The sequence below is a fragment of the Mytilus edulis genome, chromosome 9, assembly GCF_963676685.1.
Source record: "Mytilus edulis chromosome 9, xbMytEdul2.2, whole genome shotgun sequence".
NCBI lineage: Eukaryota > Metazoa > Mollusca > Bivalvia > Mytilida > Mytilidae > Mytilus > Mytilus edulis.
The window spans coordinates 33,151,942-33,173,113 of NC_092352.1; the positions used below are offsets into that span (position 1 = coordinate 33,151,942).

Sequence of the window (21,172 nt, forward strand, 5' to 3'; positions counted from 1 at the left end):
TAAAAAACAGCCCATATTTATGTAGCAGAAGCATTCTACTGTCCAATAAATAACTAAATGTTTACATTTTAACAATTTTGTAAAACTGCTATATTTTGGGGCCAAAAAGGGGTCTTACTGGACCTACTCCTTTTGATGCAGGAATGCAATTAGCCATTTTCATGTAATCTGAAGATATAATTACTCATATTTTTGCTTGATTTTAAAGAAGTAGGTCTGGTAAGGGCCAATTTTGGCCTTAAATTTCAGGTTCAGCTGACGAAAGATTTTTGACACTTTTTAAACACTTTATGCTCCAATTCAAGTTTAAATAGGAAAAATCCATCAAATATGTCAAAAATTTTCATGACAAAAATGAAAGTGGCCGCATCCGTGTTCATCCTCAATCTTATATATGTTATGTATACTCAACAAATGCAACTTACATTTCAATATTAAGAATGAACACAATTAAGACGGAAACTGTATAAAATTTAACTAAAATGCTAAAATTGTGAAGATTTCAGTAATTTAGCATGACTTAATGATGCTGCTAGTACACGATATATGTGCATTCTTTTGTCACAAATAGCTCATATTCATGTAGCCCGATATATGTGCATTCTATTGTCAAAAACAAGCCCATATTCATGTAGCAGAAGCATTCTACTTTCCAATAAATAGCTTAAAGTTTTCATTTAAACAATTTTGTAAAACTGCTATATTTTGGGGCCAAAATGGGGTCTTACTGGACCTACTCCTTTATAAGTTAAGCATATTAAGGGGAGGAAACTTATAAAAATGAGTAATTTATAAAGGTAATTTTTCTATTTTATGTTAATGCAAAAAAAAAAAAAAAAGCCAAACTATGAACCCAGTTTTCTTTATAAAAAATCTGAAGAGCTTTCATCTTATATTTTATTTCTAAATTCTATCCTTTAATTCACATTAATTATGCTTTTACTCTGTATAATCCATACAAAAGGTGTCAGGAACCAATATTCATAATGAGAGGTGAAGTGTATATACCTGTCTGCCACCACTATTTCTACCTCCTGCAGAACTCATAGCCATTGACTTGTTTATAGGTGTTCTGTAGCTGTTATTTTGAACTTCTGACAAGCTAAGATGACCCTGTGCTGGATGGACCTCCTCAGCAGGTTTCACTGAAGAACAATCTTGCTTAGCTCTTGGCTGGAAAACATTAGGCAAGGAAGGTTTTTCTGACTGAAATGAAATACTTGGTACTGTACACCGTTGCGATGGCCTTTCTGAAGAATTCTCCTGGTAACCATGAGAGAGAGAAGGAGAAACTTTAGTATCAGTCATATCACTCAGAGAATTTAATGGCTTCTTTGATGATGTGTCAAGGGGGCTCTGTGTCTGTAATATGCTGCTCTGTGTTGGTCTTGATGAAGATTCATTCATTTCAACAAAGTTTAACTGTTTTGAGCTGCTTTTCTCCCTGTAAGGATCCAAAAATTAATCTCTTCACATGATTCACAAACAATGTCATGTTTTCAATATTTATCTCTTTCATTATAACACATATTGATTTACCTTGACACTACTATATTTTCACCCTTTGTTGGCAGTTGAATATATAAATCAAATTAAAGTTCAGATAGTTCATCAGTGTTCCAGCTAGGTTTTCAAAAGGGCAGGGTGCCAATCCTGAAAAAGGGCATTTAACGCGCGATATGATAATATGAAAAGGGCATATTTTAATAAAAGATGTTAATCAAACATTTGTGTTTATTCGTTGAATCACAGGTTATACAAGAACAACATCTTTAGCCCAAAATAAATACCTAAACATATATATTCTTAAGCAAGAAGTATGGAGACACATTTTAGAATATGTAAATGGGTTACTCAATGCTAGGAAAAAAATCAGATTGAGTTATCTTTCTTTATTCGGGTGTGCTCCTTCTTTGGAGGATTATAAACAGTACGTAAATATGATGTAAATATGATCACAATATGGCGGCCGATTTCGTTATTTTCGTATCAAAAATAAAGGCAGTCAATGACAAATACGTCTGAATTTTCTGTTTATTATACAGAAAACAAGTAAAACAATGTCTTCAACGAGTTTATAATGGTTTTCCAACTTTCTGTCATTACGTTTCTTCCATGAAACTACGGTAAACATCGCAAATTGTGCCCAAGTTGTTGTATGCACATTTCTTCAAAGATAATTGCCGACTGACCGATTCTATTTGAACGAATTCATGTTGATGATCATTAATGACCCATCCGATAAACGGATTACCTATAACAACAGATTATGACACCAGTTGCAACCATTGATTAGCTTGGGGTGGTAAACAAAGTCATAATCTTTTCCCCAGGTAAAATTTAGTAATTAGCGTATCATATCAATACGCAAATTAATATGCAATCGATCTTCAAAAAAGGCAGGGCGCCCTGGAAACTGTAAAAAGGGCACAGGGCGCCACTCGGAAAAGGGCGGGCGCCGCGCCCTCTGAAAACGGCCTAGCTGGAACACTGTTCATATTTTATCACATTACATAAAACTCATACATCAGAGTTATTCCCCTTAGTAACTTAAGTATAAAATGGATTGAATATCTAAACCAGCATAAATAAATAAGACAAACCTATTTCCACCACCTCCAGCTGCTGCTAAACCTGCATTCATTCTTTCTTCTATTTCTTTTTCAAGTATTTCCTTTTGTCTTTGAATCATCATTTCTCTAAATTATACCATTTGAAATTTAACACTGATTATTTACAAATTGATAACATAGTATAATAAATATATGTTATGATGATGTTGATGTAAATAGAATTGGAAAACTAGAATTTAACAATACATAATTCATAAATATTTTAATTCAAAATGATTTCTGTGCACACATGTCATGTTTCATGGAAAACCTTCATCAGTTACATTTAGGACTAAATACTCTGAAGTCAAAATGTAAAACATCAAAAAGCACATTCAAAATTGTCTTAGGTCAACTTTGCCTGATAGAATAGCAGTTTCAATACCCAGTACATTATATATATAATTAAATGAACAGGAAATTTACAAACAAAAACAGTTCATGTTGACTTTGCTTGAGGAAGTTGGCAAGTAAATTACTTGATAGATGGATGAATGATTTGAACTTTGATGAGAACAAACAACTGATGAAAGGTCTAATGTGACGCACGTCATGCTAACCTTAACTCAACTTAAAATTCAAAGTATCAATTTATAAGGCGCAAGCTCTCAAGGTAATAGTTGACTTATTGTTTACAGTAACTGTGAAATGGACCTGACCACACAAACTTAACAAAAATTGATTAACTATGAAAATAATTCATATACAGATGCACCTTGATTGATGGATATGTATGTACCTTACAATAATTCCATACACCAAATATAGTTGACATATTGAGTGAGTATCTGAGATACAGACTGGTCTATAAAACTTAATCAATTAATGCAGTCAAACTCTTCAATGAAAAAAGAATGAAATACCTTTCCCTTTTGAATTCCTCCTGTTGTCTTTGTATTTCTGATTTACATTGTTCTAGTATAGCCTGATGTTCCTGTTGTAATGTTTGTTGACGCATTCTGAACTGTTCAGCCTCTTGTTGTAGCATCAGTTGGTTACGTCTTAACTGCTCCCTCTGTTCTGTTAGGATACAAAAATATGAAGATAAATAATGAATTACTGGAGGGAGAACAGCAAATTATTGAATGTTAAGAAATGATTCAGGTCATTTTATTGGGAGATTTTTTTGAATCGCCATCAATGTATATTGAAATTTCAGTCAATTAACATAATTTTGAAAATCTAACGTAACCAGAAAAGACATAATTTTCCTTGTTCTTTTCTCAGATCTTTTAAGCAGTCTTAATTTTGGTGTAGAAATGGTAATTGATAGAAAAGAGATCAAGAGTATTCAGTAATCAAGAATATGACATTTGATTTAATAATTCACAAAAACATAATATGGAGTAAATACAGTAGACTCTACCTAATCCGATATCGGCTAAACGAATATATCGACAATTGTAATATTATTTCAAAACACCAAACACTTTCCTATATATTAAATGCCAATTTTATCGTGTAATCGAATATCGGATACAAGAATATATTGGCAAATAGGATAAGAATATTCATGTATTAAATGACTTATAAAATATGCTTACCATCAATCAATTGTTGCTCTTCCTCCAATCTTCTTTTGTCTTCTTCTTTCTTCTTTTTGGAAAACCATTTAGCAGCTCTAATTTCTTCCAAGGAATACTCTTCAGCTCCACAATATACCTTATCTTTACAATACATAGATCGCTGAGTAGGATCATTTGTCTCATGTCTTAGATTGTGTAAATTGTCAGTATGTTTGAGAGGTTTACGAGCACTGGAAAATAAGAAATATCATTGTGGCATTGAATATTCACATTTAAGTACAAGTATATAGCTGAGATTCATCCTTCTTACATATTTCAAACTCTGTTGACACAGACTATCTCAAAACTGACTGATGCCAATTTGTAAGGATTTTTAAGCAAATGAATGATAATTCAAATTAAAGCAAATGTATATAAATCTGACATAAAATGAAGAAAGTTCTTTTCAACAGTATTCAGGATATGGGAAGCCAATCATCAAGTTTCTTCTCCAGTTGCATACAATTCAAATTAAATTAACTCCCTAAATGCTGGGATTGCAAGTTGTGGCTCAGCGAGAGAAAAAAATCCATAAACAAACAAAATTAATTCTGTGTTTCTTACAGAACATATATATGACAAAGAAATTTTTGCAGAATGAAATCCATTCTTACCTCAAAACCTGATTTCCAACTTCAGGTAACTTCCTTGGTGTCCTAAAAATAGATAATAATATCAATTTAATTATAGATTTATTTTTGATGGCCTTGAATACAGTGTTCTATGTAAGACGGAAGTGCCAACTAAATGAATTAACAGTATTATTTTCTTTTAGTTTCTCAGATATTATAGGTCAACATGGTGTATGGAAGTGTTGTATGGTGTAAAAATCACAAAAACATAAATTGACCAACAAACCATGAAAATGACATTTGAGAGACCAGACTGACCAGTCATTAAAGACCACTTAAAATCTTACATTACTAGGTAAATTTATTTTCACATGATAGATATGCTATGAAGTTTAGTGGAAATTTGTCAATAACTTATTTACTATATCTATAAACGAATCAAATCTTTGGACATTTCTGTCCCTTATGTAAACATTAGGTAAGTAAAAATTACTTACGCCATTGGTTGATCAGCAGTCTCGTCAATAAATGGTGTGAAGGATGGTGTCGGCGGTGGTGCCACTGTTTTGCATGGTATCTACAATGCAGATTGTCAAATGTTTGAAAGAAAGTCTAAAACATTTTCATATTTTCACAAAATAGTTTTATAAATAGTGTCGTCAGCTAAGAAGGTTGATTGGATTAAAAAGAAAAATATTCCCAAATAACAATTAAAAACATCAGTTTGCTCTCCCAACTAACAATCATTTTATATTTTTTTTAAACTACAACCAAAAGGTACATTAAATGACTTCAGCAGTAACTGTTCATTGCTAAGTTTGGGTATAATTAAAATTCAAGTTGTTCGATATACAGCATGTGATCATATTTACCTTCTTCACCTTTCTCTATCTACAACTTAAATTTTTATTTTTTTAAATCCACTTGTCTTTGTGATCTCACCTTAGCTTTGCTCCATACTCCTGCTTTTCTTTCATTTTCTTTATTGACAGCTGATTTAGTAGGAACATCAGACCAGTCCCCTTGTTGCCCTGGCAATGATGGGTCTTGATTCTCATCATTAAATATTTGAAATGATTGTCCAACTTGTGCTGGTTTTATAGACTGAAGACCAAGGCCTCTGGGTTCTATTGATAAATTGAAGGAAAAATTAAAACATCATGAATTTTCTAATGATAAGTTAATAACTCAATTTTAAGTGGTAATAATTTGAAGTAATAATTGCACAGTTGTTATGATCTTAGTATAGTTTAAAATCATTTTTCTGAGTCTAGACAAGTTGTGCATGTCGTATTTAAATTGATTGATTGATTGTTGTTTGCTTTATGTTGCATTAGCACAAAAAGGCCATATCACGGTGAGAGCTAATTCAAATATTTTCACATTTCAACGAGTATCTTAAAATCAGACAAAAGGTCCTTCAATAAACTAAATTCTAGACTAAAGCAAATTTCATATTTAAACAATAGCTTTCTATTAAAAGCTTTCTTTAAAGTTAAGACATTGAGAGATTATGATCAGTGTTCTAGGATTTTTTTGGCACCTTGACTTACCACGGGTAAGATCAATAAAAAAATTACTTACCCACATCTAAAAGTTAAATCCGCCAACCAATGCGGACGGCGCAAAGCATACCCCCTGGTCCTTTTTTCAACATCATACAGTTTGTCTCTCTGCTTTTTGTCAAGTTTGGGCTTTTTTGGTGGGGGTGATGCTTGATTTATATCGTTTAGCCTTTTTGAAGTAAATCCAAACTTATGCAAACTCATGAAACTTTGAATATTGTAATTTACTGAACAAAGCTGGATTCGGATACGATTGAATTTTGTACAAAATTAAAAAAAAACGATTTCTTACTAAATTTGACAAATATGTTATAGTTATAACTATGTCATTTATTAAGAGCTATAATAAATGCAACTGTAAGTTTATTTTCCTCCAATGACAAGAAAAAAAATCGTTTATGTCCCGATTTAAGCACCAGTTATCAATCCGGATTTTCCGATTTTACCGACACCGTGACCGACTTTTAGAATGATAGGAGAAGAATGTGGTCTCTTTTGCGCTTGATTACACCTAGTAAACGAGTGCTTGAATAAAAGCGCCGATAGACATCGACAAAATCTTCGATCTTTTATCAAAGTCTTTTCTCGTGATTTAATAAAAATAAAAAGCAGATATGGGAAAATTGAAGAGGACCGGAAAATTTCAAGAGTTTTTCGGCTTCCCCGAACTTGAAAATTGACTTACCACCGGGTGACAAAGGCTAAAAAATGACTTACCCGTTGTCCTAATCCACTTACCCCGGGTAACGGGTAATGGGAATCCTAGAACACTGTATGATGCTAATGTCTCTAAATGGACACCCTTGGAATATGATCCTTCTGTATCAGAGATCTAGCATTCATATTTTTTTCCTGGGGTTGCTTAAAAAAAACTGCAAGTACTAGCTATTATTTCTATTATAAAATTTCAAAATGGATTTGGTCCTTTGGAAATTTTGGTAGTCAGGACCTTCAGACCACCACTTTTCAAGAACTCTGCCTATATGACTTACTTAGTGCTGTGTTATCTGCTCTATTCACTGGCACTTTCCTACTCATTGTTTTGAGCTGCCCAAGTGCTGCCCTTTTCTCAACTGATTCTTCTGGTGCGTCATCCATTATTTTACCTGCTAGGCCTCTTGCTACCCTCATTTGAAAGTTGCTAAAAAAAAATCATTATATCTTTAATATGTATTCTCATGACCATGTGCATTCTTTTTTATATCACAGCTACATGACCAAGAAAAAGTACAAAATATAACAAGAAAGTAATTCATTGACTTTATCTTTTTCTCAGTAAATGTCACAACTATACTACACCTCAAAATATTTTTCATTTCTATCTGACAACCACAAGAAACTCACTCAAACTTTAAATTAAACTAGATAGATTATGATTTTTTTACTGTAAAATTGTATAAAATTTAGTAATATCTTTGCCATAGTTCCAAGGTAGTGCATATGTTTACAAATTTTCTGTACATGCATCCTCGCATATTCTTTCATACAGTTTAATGCAATTCTATATATATTAGATATACAGTACGCCCAGAGAGTTTGTAATCGCGAACTTTTATCACCGATTTCCGAGTGTAGCGGTGTGACACCGCGAATCACGGATTCTACTCCCAATTTCCTCCAAAGATTCTCTCCCAACACCGCGTGGCTGTTAATTGGTTTATTGCCCATCGGATGAACTGAAAATTAATGACGCGTGACAACATAATCGGATTAGCCAGATTTATTACCTTTGTACATTTAATCGATCTTGATTGCACCTGTGTGCTTTAAAATACGTTATTTAAATGTCCATTCATTGTCAGATAAAAGTGTGACATTTTTATTTAAAATAAGATAATTATTCTTGTATGTATATGCCCATGTCATTGTCATATTAAATAAAACGTAAAAACGTATAAAAATACGAATAAAACACTTATTTAGTATTTTCATTATAGTCCGATCAGGTCATAATTTTTGTTTTTTCAACAAAGTTTCAACAAAGATGATTTTACCACAATTAGAACCTTTTATGACCTACTCAGTGAATATCCGGTTCATTAATAGTTCAATATTATATAATTAATATCAACTGGCTTAAAACAAAATGATGTTTTTACGGTAATTTGTCCAATCTAAATCAAACCCTAGAGTTAATTTATCGGACCAACAAGTGAACTCTGTTACTTTCAATTTATTTTGAAATGTAAAATATTATGTTTCACTACCTCGGTAGATTACCGACTTGAAATATTTGAATTTAAAAAAGAAACTGTAAAGTGACAAATAGTTTTGTATGCAATGTGGCAGCCCTATATTCATAAATACTGAGATAATTCCCCGCCCAGACACAACACAATCATCACAACCTTATTTAATTATATGAAGAAATAAAATCATGTGTTTTTTTATCTGTTATGATCTGTTATTGATCTTTTATTATTTAAAATAAAATTGGATTGGCGCAATCCGTATTTTACTGCTCGTTAAAAGTCCTCGGCGAAATATAAAAAGAAGTATTTCAACAATTTATACTATAGAATATTAAAATGAAATTATATCGTACAAGAAAGAAATATGTAAAAAAAAATGTGGATCGGATTTTTACGATCGACACATTTTCACAGAGGATCTCTACCAACGCCCATCAGGAACTGAACGACATGCATCCTGTTTTCATCTACCATTAATGTATAGTGTTGACTATGGAAGTATAAATAATGTCCAGGTTTATGTCCTCTGTTGACTGAGAAACGTATAAATAAAAGGCTGATGTTCGTTTATTCAGAAAAGGAATACAATTTAGAATCCGGTTAATCAATTGTAAAAGGACCTTCTAGAGCCTCAATCTTAACGCACACAAATGTCAATCATTACATGAATTTTCCCACGGTTATCCAGAAAGGTCACCTGAGTTTACTGTTACATGATACTATTTCCCGTCAAATAAAAATCTCGTGGACAAAATTGATGTCACTATTTTTAGCATTCAATATTGTGAGCGAAGTCCAGTTCAAGTTCAATCACGCACTGTTGATCACTGAGATGCGTGTCGTCTTCCCACGGCAATTAATTGTTTTAAAAATATTTAAAGATAACTGTTCTAAATACAACACAAAGGTTTAAATTCATTGTGTGTAAATGAATATTATGCAACGACGAGTTGATGCAGCTATAGAAGTATTCCTGTTGTAGCCGAAATGTATTATATCCTAAAGTAATGCTAATCGTGAAGAGAAAATGCCGTAGACTTATTAAGCATAACGAATGGTGAATAGTATTTTCTTTTTTACTTGCATATACAAGTTTTAAGACACGTAATTTTCTTTAAACTCACTGCTCACATTTTATACCTTCAGCGTTAGTTTCCGTTTATTTTCACGCAAGTATGTCTCTTTTCGTAAGTTATATCAATTACCGATAAATAAAAAACGAGGTCATAATCAAGTATAGATTTTTTTTATAAAACTTTAATGCAATTGAAAGCATTAACAACAGCGTTTTGGATTTTAAAACTTTTATTTTGTAATCGTAAAATGGAAATGGCGTAGAATTATTAGCATAACAGATAAGGAATAATATTTTCTTTTTTACTTGTAGTATAAAAAACTTTGAGACGTGTAATTTTTCTTTAAACTGCCCTCATTTATTCAGCGTTAGTCTCCGTTTATTGTTGCACAATTATATCTCTTTTAGTGAATTAAATATTTATTTACTGATAAAAAAAACGGAAGTCAAAATCAAATATAGTTGTTTAAAAACTTGATTAAATTGTACAGAGTAATTGAAAGAATTAACAACAACGTTTTGCTTTTTATTTTAATCTTTCATTTGTTTCAAGCAATCAGATATAACCTGATAATCAATAGACAGGAAATACAATTGTTTAATTACATTAGAAATCTCACATACCTTGACTGTCGCGTGCCGGCATAGATCAGACGGATTAGGGCAATTAATTACCTGGTGTCACACCGCGTCTCACCAGACTGGGAGAGATGTCGCTAATACAATAAACAAAAGGTAGCGGATTTACGCGGAAGTCGGAGGGAATACTCCCAAATTTCTCCGAGAATTTTTGGAGGGATGTCGGAGTTTCCTGGTGTTACACCAGGAAAAATATCGGAGTATGGAGTTTGGGATTACAAACTCCTTGGGCGTACTGTATATGATGAAAACAGTAGAATGCAATTATTACCTAAGAAACAGACCTTACTTGAATGCTGTCTTTATTTCAATTTGAGTGAGGTACTCATCTGAATGCTAACGTATAGACATGATAGACAAACAAAGAAAGCAAACCACACCTTCAAATATTTATTTCAACTTTAAAAGGAGTGAAATAGTAAATTATATACACATTTAATAAAGTGGTGTAAACCAGGTTGATTTAAAAAAAAAATTTTTTTTAGGAATAAACTTATTTTGTGGTCCAAACCTTCCATCTAAATTTCAATTTCCACATACTTATTACTCTGACTTTATCGAGCTAGGGGATTCTAAGGGGAATAATGAAAATATTAATTAAGAAAGTTTTACTTTTCTCTCCAAGATTTATTATTATATATGCATAATTTGAATGATGAGAAGTACATGTTGTATTTTCATCTAAAACTAAAAGGAAGTTATGTACTTGATCTGTCTGTTTCTCTAATTCTCTAAACTGTTTCTACATGTGGTCTAATGAAGTTTGTCCAAGCATGTGCTCACTCTTAACTCATGTAACTGTGGGTGTGTGAGGAGGATAAAATCCAACTGAGCTAAAGTATACCTAGTTGAAAATCAGAGGGATGGGATTTTTTTATATATAAAACTCATTTAATCAAAATAACATAAAATCTTGAAGTCTTACTTGTATTTCCTTTCAAGAAGGTCCATAGGTTCTGATCTTCTTTTAATTCCCTCCTGGTAAATTAGATTGGCCTTCTTAGTATTTCCCATTTGTTCCAGAATCCAGGCCCATGACTCATAGAAGCAGCTAAGTTCATTCCCAATCTTTTGATCAAACATATAATTAAATATGTCGGAAGGATCTTTACACATATTTGCCTGTAAGAATGAGAAAATAAGGAAAATTATTTGATTATCAAGGAAAAATTGTGCATTTTTTGTTTTTAATGTTCTAAAAAATGTGATCATTTGTACCTTTGAAAGGTCAATGAACTATAATCGACTGCCTCTAGATGTTATAATGACTACAAAAAGCTTAGTTCTTACATTTTCTAAATAATTTTAGAAACACCAAATAAATAATGAAAATGATGAATTATCATGATGCTTTGTAACACCCAAGATATATATTCAAGATCAGATTTTTTTAAAGCAATGAAATGTAGGCTTAAGTTCCTGCAACTGTCAAATTCAAGGGGATATTTTTTCAATCCTTTTCCATATGAAACTGAATATGACATACATAAGTTTGATGGTATATAACATTTTATACACAGTATCAGTAACTTCAATGGCCATTAATATGAAGGAGACATTTCTAGTGTCACAAGTCTTACAAAAGAGGGACGAAAGATACCAAAGGGACAGTCAAACTCATAAATCTAAAACAAACTGACAAAGCCATGGCTAAAAATTAAAAGACAAACAAACAACAACACACACGACACAACATAGAAAACTAAAGAATAAACAACATGAACCCCACCAAAAAACTAGGGGTGATCTCAAATGTAGATTAGGTCTCATAAATGGTAATAAACTATACACAAACTTACGTATCTAATCCATGCTGACACATATCGAGGGTCATTATGGTATCTTTTCTCTTCTGTAAACTGTTTCAGATAATTCTCTAATAACTTTTCAAGGTTGTTTTCTTTTCCACCTTTAACACAATTCTGTTCTGTCCAGACCAAATATCTGAAAAGCATAGAAAAAGCTATGAAATAACAGGGTTTCCCCATGGTAAATGTCCCCTCCCCAAAACCATTTTGACAAAATATTTGAATTATTTCAATTTGAAGAGACATGGTTTTACGTTTATCTTGGATCGTATATCAAAATGTATATTAATAACCTGTAATAACATTTTAATTTAAGACCTGTAAGATGAACAATAATAAAAAAGAAATTATTTACATTTATGGATACTATAGATTCATTGCAAAGGCAATCAAACTTTGTAAATGTTACTTTAAATGTGGATATGGGATTGCCAATTATATTTGTATCAGAACATCAGTTAGTTTTAAAATGACTCTTGTGGATATCAGAGCCACTAGATGAGGCTATTGACAGTTGGGAAAAGCAAAGTGGCGGACCGTAAAGCGAATTCTTTGCACTAGTTATCAGTTAGCATAAGCCTGCTTGTATGCATTAATTATAGTTCGGCCAATGAAAAAGAATCTATGTTTCTGTTTTTAAATTTCAATGTATTAATTTTACATACCTATACCAAACTTCCAAGGGATCTTCTCCACTGTATGTTCTGAGTTCATCTTCAAATTGTCTATGATTAAAATATATATATATATATAAAACATGATAAGTTAATCTAAATAAATTTACAAAGTAAACCTCATTATCCTGTCAAACATTAGACAATGAAATCCTCTTTTCAGTAGAAAACTCAATATACATTGTACTAGTGAATTTAAACAAAATCGTTAACTTTTTATTTTTCAACATTCAGTTATGATGATGGAAGTGTTTAACAACCTTGACTGGCTTTACAGCCCTCTGAGTCTCACTGTTGGCTCTGTGTCTGAATTGTTTGGTGAGCTTTAAATATTTTCTACAGTTGGTCAGGAACAGATGGAAGGCACCATTTTGGTAGACGGCCACCTTGGTTTTTTCGTGAGTAGTTGTTTGGTTTGTTTACTATTTTGCTGGTTTTTTTTCTCGTCTGGGCTCCATTCAGGGCCAGGTTGGTTAGCTTGGCAGCCTGATTATCACGATGACAAGAGTACTAGTCGATGAGTCTCGGACCTAGTAATAACGATGACAGGAAGCATTATCAGGACCAAAGATGAAGGCACTGAAATAATGGTCCATTGTATCCAACACCTACAATACAGACCCTCGGATGTCAGTCGGCATAATATGTCCATATTGGGTGTTACGGACCATATGCTAACGTGGGTATTACGCAAAACAACAAGTTTATAAACGTACTATGTCGTATGGGCTTTGCTCACTGTTGAAGGTCATACAGTGACCTATAATTGTTAATTTCTGTGTCATTTTGGTCTCTTGAGTTGTCGCATTGGCAATCATACCATGTCTTCTTTTTTACATGCAGCATTGGATTGGTTTCTGTCATCGAAAGTAGTGTGTTGTTGAACCATCTATCAGTAAACCCGCATCGTAGATAGCGCATAAAGTGGAGCTGACCCAGCACGTCCTTCCAGTTGTAATGACTGTTAATGTGGATTGGGATACTGATATCCACATTGAGTTATACTTTCCAGTCTGTGGGACAGCAATATTGTTGTTAATAGCAAAGAAAAAATTATGACAATTTAAAACAAAGCACATACAGTTTTTATGATATTTTTGACAATTTGCAAACCTATATGATGTATACATTTTCATGTTGTCTGCAAATGGTAAAAAATATCATAAGGACCTATGAGCTATGGCTCAGCATCTATTTAACACCATTCCCTGCTACAACTATATTTTCATATTGAAATCATTTCATAACCAGATAACCATATACTTGTACAAGATGAACAAATAATGCAAAATCCAATTTTCAATCAAAATATTGCAATATTGGAGGGTAATGTAGTAATGCCCTTAACCATCAGGCGTCAAGATATAATTTTTGGCTTCTGATAGCGTTAAACTGGTTAAAAGTTTACTGTGATTCGTCAAAATATCCTTATAGTGATTCGTCAGAGGTTTCAAATGATTATTGTGACCACTATTTTGTAAAAAAATATCATGATTCGTCAAAATCAGACCATTTGTTTATCGTCTAAAAGAAAAGTGTACATTTTATTGTCATGCACCAAAAATAATCATGAACGTCATTTTGCAAGAATTTTTACTGTTATTGTCATGAATGTACCCCAATTACGACCCTCATTTTGGTCTTTTGTGGTGGACAGTTGTCTCATTGGCAATCATACCACATCTTCTTTTTTATAACCCTAACTTTAACTCTAGTTTTAACTCTACTATACTATTAACTCAAGCACACAGCAATGAACATACGGTGCTTGGAGGTATATTGACACAAAAACGGATCATGCAGTCTAATCATTTTTATTACATGTTGACAGCCTTCACTCTTTCCCTAACCTAATTATGTCACAAGAAAAAAGCATACTGCGCTAGGCTGCATATTGACATAGCCTACGGCGCTAGAAGGCAAATCAACAAGTCAATGGCTGTAGATTGCATATTTATTACAGTCTTACTGTTGCCCTAACTCTAACCATAACCTGAGTCTGACACAATTACATAGCCTACGGCGCTAGGTGGCATAAAGACACAGTCTACAGCGCTATATGACATATTCAATACAGTCTTACTATTACCCTAACCTAAGTATGACACAATAAAATAGCCTACGGCACTACATGTAGGTGGCATATTGACACAGCCTACGGCGCTAGAAGGCTTATTTAATACAGTCTTACTATAACCCTAAATCAAACACTAACCTAAGTCTAATACAATAGCATAGCCTACGTTGCCGCTCGGCTATATATAAACATAGCCTACGGCACTAGAAGGCACATCAAGTTGATGTCATCAACACAGTCTACGGCGCAAGATGGCATATTTATTAGTCTTACTATTACCATAACTCTAACCCTAAACACAATTACATGTAGATACTATAAGTTATATGGTTCGCTACTGACCCCCTACGGATCCATAGAGGGTTAGTAAAATCCATAGGGGGTGAGGCCGGAGGCCGAATCCCCTCTGAATTTTATTCACCCTCTATGGATGCGTAGAGGGTCAGTAGTTAACCGTATAACGAATTTATGGGACGCTAGACTTTTTCTGCTGCATTTTGTTGAAAAATAAACAATGAAACACAACAACATCAATAGATGACGTCACCATTAACACGTCATGAACCCCCTATGAAACTTACTAACCCCATACGGTCTCATAGGGGGTCACCACGTGACGGCGTTTAACCAATCACAACGTGATAATTTATCTGTAGTCCGATAAAATAACATAGCCTACGGCGCTAGGCGGCCTATTCACACAGCCTATGGCGCTAGAAGGCACATTAACAGTCTACGGCGGTAGATTACATATTTATTAGTCTTACTGTTGCCTTAATTCTAACCTTAACCTTGGTCTGACAATGACACAATTATATAGCCTAAGGCGCTAGGCGGCATATGCAAACAGACTATGGCGCTAGAAGGCACATCAACACAGTCTACGGTTCTAGATGACATATTCAATACAGTCTTTTTATTACCCCAACTCTAACCCTAGCCTTAGTATGACACAATAACATAGCCTAGGACGTTAGGCGGCATATTGACACAGCCTACCGCCTAAGAGGGCATAATCAATACTGATTTACTATTACCCTAACTCTAGCCCTAACCATAGTCTAATACAATAACATACACATAAGGCGCTAGGCAGCGTATTGATACAGCCTACGGCACTATAAGGCATATTGACACAGCCTACGGTGCTATAAGGCATATTGAAACAGCCTACGGCGCTAGGCGGCATATTTAATACAGTCTTACTATTACTCTAACTTTAACCCTAACCTAAGTATGATCCAATAACATAGCTTACGGCGCTAGGCGGCATATTGACACAGCCTATGGTGCTAGAAGCCGTAATTATTACAGTCTTACTAAACCTAACTCTAACCCTAACCTCAGTCTGACACAATAACATAGACTTCTGTGCTAGGTGATAAATTGACACAGCCTATGGCGCTTATTAAGAAGGCACATCAATTCTGTCAACGACACTATATGGCTTATATTTAATACAGCTATAAAAAAAAATTGTATAGGCGCAATTAAGCCGGCATATCTTTACATACTACAGCACAAGCAGGCACATTAAACTCTCTTTCCTTTAATATTCATTTGATAATAATTTAGAAATAATTCTCATGTAGGTTTACTCATTTCAGTTTCTTCATTTTTATGTTCTATATATATACTACTGTCATAAACTGGCTACTACAATATACATTTTTGTCACATACATATTTTTCTCTCCTGAAACTGGTGCTGTGAACCTTCTTCAAACTTGAATTAATGTTAAAAATGTTTTAACAGTGTTAAAAGTCTTTGAAACAGCAAATTCCTATGCTTCAACTTTTGTATATTTTTCAATTGTGTGTACATTTTATGTTTACAATACTAATATCTCCGTACCCAGTGTTCCAGCTAGCATAAAATGGAGGGGCGCCGCGCCCCGCCCCCAAAATTTTGCGCCCCTCTGTGCCCTTTGGAAAAAAAGTTTAAAAAGCCATCTTTTTTCCTCATATCGTCGCCATTTTGTTGAGTTCTTTATACATGTTATACGCACACTTAATTAAGACAACAGATTAAAATTGTTGACACTTGTTACCTGTATATAATCACCTATTTGATTACAGTCAATTACTTAATCAGGTGAAATATAGGACCCTGTCTAATCCCTTTGCCCTGAAGCACCAAACATGGAAGTTAAATGAATTGATTATTTTAACACCTGACGATGCAAAATAGAATTTATAAAATAAATGTGAAAGGTGTTCATTTCTATTGTATTTGTTATTTATAAAATAACGTTCATTTAAAAAGAAACATTCCAATAGGTCAACACGCAAAATGCCGACGAAAAAAAGAAAAATTGACCAACTCGGAATTGACAAGAAGAAAATATCAAAGACTTGCCAATCTATTACATCTTTTTTCAAGAATAATGACCATCAAAAGTAAAAAAAATAATTTAATTCTTTACTTTTATGAAAAATCGAGAAGTCCAGAAGAAAGGTTTCTATCAAATATCGCAATTGTTCTTCTATTGTAAATTCCGCCGAGTATGGAGCACTTGAAAGTCCCTTATCTAATCTGTTAGAGCTATTTCATTCACCTTGTCATTAGGATAAAAACCTATTATCTATGTACCCTCTTGTTGCAAAACTATTCAGTGTTGCAATATGACATGTACAACCACTCAGTACAGCAGAGGTGGAGAAACTATTCTCTCAGGTCAAATTGATAAAGACAAGTCACAGGGCAAACTTGAAAACACAGACATGACAGACATTAACAAAAATATTAACTGTAAAATTAAATTGTGATGAAACTAAATTTGAAATAAATCTTGATCAATGTGTGCAACCCTCTTCAAAAAGAAAAACAGAAGATTTTCCATTGTTGTTTAATATTTATTTGCATTTGAACTCTTCTTTGAAAAAATCTGTAGTTCTGAAAGAGAAAGGAATATAGTAATGTCTATTATTGCTATCAGTTTGATTTTAACTTGTATGTTCTAAATAAATGATTTTTAAACTTGTATATAATAGCTATTTAACATAGCTACATGCTTGCTAAAAATATGTCTTTATGTGGTAATATTAAGTATTTCATTTTTTTCAGTGAGAAAGCGTTAAAGTGCCCTTTTTAAAAACGCGCCCCTCTATTTTCAAATCCTAGCTGGAACACTGTCCGTACCCATTCTGACAAATATTATTTTCATAGAGCTTATCTCCATCAGTGCTGAAGTGGGAAATACAGTAATACAACTTATTTTGTTTATCTTTATTGATAAAATTTATAATATGGGGACGGAGTCCCCAATAACAGTAGAAAATTCAATAAAAAAAAAAATACGGGAAAATTTCCCGAATTTTTCATTGTACTAATGAACTCAAAATCGTTCAAATTTTTTTTGTCGTGTTTTGAAATCCCGGACCTGGGCAGAAATGTACAATGTACTTCCTTTTTCCGGTCTCGTTTGTATGAAACTTTGAGTAAAATATATATTTATCAGTCTAGTATAAAATAGGAAGGAACGCGCAATACCAATTTCATTTTTAATAATTCCTTGATATGAAAAAACGTTACCTGGTGATAGCGTTTCTTTGTTTACATTACATATAACGTCATAATTTAAATAACGTCACAACTAAAATCCCTAACAACAGAACCAAAATCGGAAACGTTACGGTATTTCCGTTTCTTTTTTTTAACAAATATTTAAGTTACAAAAAAATTATTCATACAGACTTCGTCCCCATTTACAGGTAATGCCTGCCTCATATTAGTTACCATTAACAAATTGAGTTGATTGAATCGATATATGACATTCAATCGTTATCGATCGTATCGATCGAGTCTTCATCAAAACACATTGAGTTGATTGATTCAACAAACAATGTTCAATCGTTATCGAACGTATTGATCGTTACGATCGAGTATTCATCAAAACACATTGAGTTGATTGATTCGACATATGACATTCAATTGTTATCGATCGTTTCGTTTGTTACGATCGAGTCTTCGACATAACACATATGCATTGAGTTGATTTAATCCACAAACAATGTTAAATCTTTCTCGATCGTATCAATTGTTACGATCGAGTCTTCATCAAAACACATTGAGTTGATTGATTCGACATATGACCTTCAATCGTTACAATCAAGTCTTTGTCATAACACATCTGCATTGAGTTGATTGAATTGACAAACATTGCTCAATCGTTATCGATCGTATCAATCGTTATGATCGAGTCTCCATCATTAATAGATTAAGTTCATTGAAGCGACAAACAATGTTCAATCATTATCGATTGTATCTACATGTATCATTAAAGATTTGTTGAATAAATCGATCATTAATGTGTCTGTTCAATTCATTCTTTTTAATTGAATTGAATTAAAACCTGAAGAAACAAGAATGTGTCCCAAAGTACATGGATGCCCCACTCGCACTATCCTTTTCCATGTTCCATGGAACATGTGTACTAAGTTTCAAGTTGATTGGACTTCAATTTCATCAAAAACTACCTTGACCAAAAACTTAAACCTAAAACTCCCACTCTTATTTTCTATGTTTAGTGGACTGTGAAATTGGGGTCAAAAGTCTAATTTGGCTTTACAATTAGAAAGATCATATCATAAGCAACAAGTGAACTAAGTTTCAAGTTGATTGGACTTCAGCTTCATCAAAAACTACCTTGACCAAAAACTTTAACCTGAAACTCCCACTTTCATTTTCTATGTTCAGTGGACCGTGAAATTGGAGTCCAAAGTCTAATTTTAAAATTAGAAAAATCATATCATAAGCAACAAGTGTACCAAGTTTCAAGTTGATTGGACTTCAGCTTCATCCAAAACTACCTTGACCAAAAAGAGGGTGGTAAAGGGGGGGGTACTTGCACGAAAAAAACGTGAAATAAGACATTACATGTATCTCACGTTGAACGCAGAGGCGGATTTAGGGGGGGGGCCCAGGGGGCCCGGGCCCCCCCTTTTTGGAAAAAAATTTGGTTGCTTATATAGGGAATCACTGAAGCGTGACCGGAGCGGGCCCCCTCTTAGGTCAGTCAGTGGGCCCCCACTTATGAAAATTTCTGGATCCGCCATTGGAACGTGAAATAATTTCTGTAATGAACGTTGCACGAAAAATAAATACTTTTATGTGAACCTTTTGTGACTGAATCACTGTCTTCTTGTATATATTAACTCTTTGTTTTACTTGATATTCCCGATTTAGTATACAAATTTATGATATAATTGGTTTACTGTTTTTAAAAAGTATTTCTTGACGATCCCTGTCAAGTGTTTGAAGTTTATTTGAAAAATACCGAGCACGCAAAATTAGACTTTGAAAATCACGATGCACATTAAATTAAATAAGCAGAACACGTTGAACGAGGCACCCGTCTTGCACACGACTGAACGTCAAATAAAAAACGGGGGTCACGTTGCACGAAAATAACCCTTTACCACCCTCCAAAAACTTTAACCTGAACGGACGCACAGACGGATGAACGAAGCCACAGACCAGAAAACATAATGCCCCTCTACTATCTTGGGTGGGGCATAAAAATCAACTCTTGTCGAAATCAATCGATTGTTGAATACTGTACCTTAAAGAGGACATTGACCTGTTGACTAGCCTTGCTGATGCAAATGGGAAGTTTGGCCAGGGTGGTAAGCTAGTGGGTCAGATTTCAAAGACATGCATCAATGTTTTGATGTCAATCTAAGGTTGGCAAAATTTGGAAAATAGCTCAGGCTATAGAATTCTAAAAGGGATTTATAAATTTTATCATGCTTACTGTTTCTCTTTTCTTATCTGTGCCAGTTGGTCTTCTGATGATTGCAGCGACGCTGAAAGATTTGAAAAGTGTCTCCCTTGGCGGATTGGTTGCACATTTTCCTTACTGAGTTCCCATTCATTCTCCTCACTCATTTTAAAGAAGAAGAAAAAACAGTCCCTCAAAACAAAACAAAAATTGTTCAAAATTTCCGCCTTCTGGCATGCGCACTTCCGCTTCTAAGATTTGTAAAATTAGAATACAGACGATAGGGACACTATATTTTTCCGGTTATTTATGGTGTTTTTTTGTTGTTGTATTTTTGAGATTGTGTTTTGTATTTAATTATTTGCTTTGTAACACGTTACAGTGATTAATTAAAACACAGATATCTGTAAATGATACGTATAATTTAGTGCTATTGTAAGACATGGACAGTTTTTCATAGAATTTTGCACAGGCACTTGTCTCAGAAAAAAAATTTCTATATGATCCTATATACTTCGACTACCTGAATATAACACCTTGTGTTATATTATGGTATATAGGAAATGTTTGATCTGAGACAAGTGCCTGTCGAATTTTGGTAGTAAATAATGTCCATTGCCATGAAATATTGTCCCTCGAGTGGAAAGAATATACTGAAAAAGTATGAAATA

General features: G+C 33.5%; 1 protein-coding gene across 1 annotated transcript in view; it reads right to left on the bottom strand.

Moving 5' to 3' along the window:
- LOC139488178 (mitotic checkpoint serine/threonine-protein kinase BUB1-like) overlaps positions 1–20,763 on the bottom strand; it is a 36,462-nt gene extending 15,699 nt beyond the window's left edge. The window contains exons 1-12 of the mRNA XM_071273626.1: positions 20,535–20,763; positions 12,694–12,753; positions 12,020–12,164; positions 11,146–11,342; positions 7,307–7,455; positions 5,692–5,876; positions 5,247–5,326; positions 4,792–4,833; positions 4,157–4,368; positions 3,476–3,632; positions 2,604–2,699; positions 1,009–1,444 (exon numbers count right to left, since the gene is read on the bottom strand). Coding sequence (XP_071129727.1) covers positions 1,009–1,444; positions 2,604–2,699; positions 3,476–3,632; positions 4,157–4,368; positions 4,792–4,833; positions 5,247–5,326; positions 5,692–5,876; positions 7,307–7,455; positions 11,146–11,342; positions 12,020–12,164; positions 12,694–12,753; positions 20,535–20,668 — 1,893 coding nt within the window. The 5' untranslated portion in view covers positions 20,669–20,763. The remainder of the gene's footprint in view (positions 1–1,008; positions 1,445–2,603; positions 2,700–3,475; positions 3,633–4,156; positions 4,369–4,791; positions 4,834–5,246; positions 5,327–5,691; positions 5,877–7,306; positions 7,456–11,145; positions 11,343–12,019; positions 12,165–12,693; positions 12,754–20,534) is intronic.
- Between the last annotated feature and the right edge of the window lie 409 nt (positions 20,764–21,172).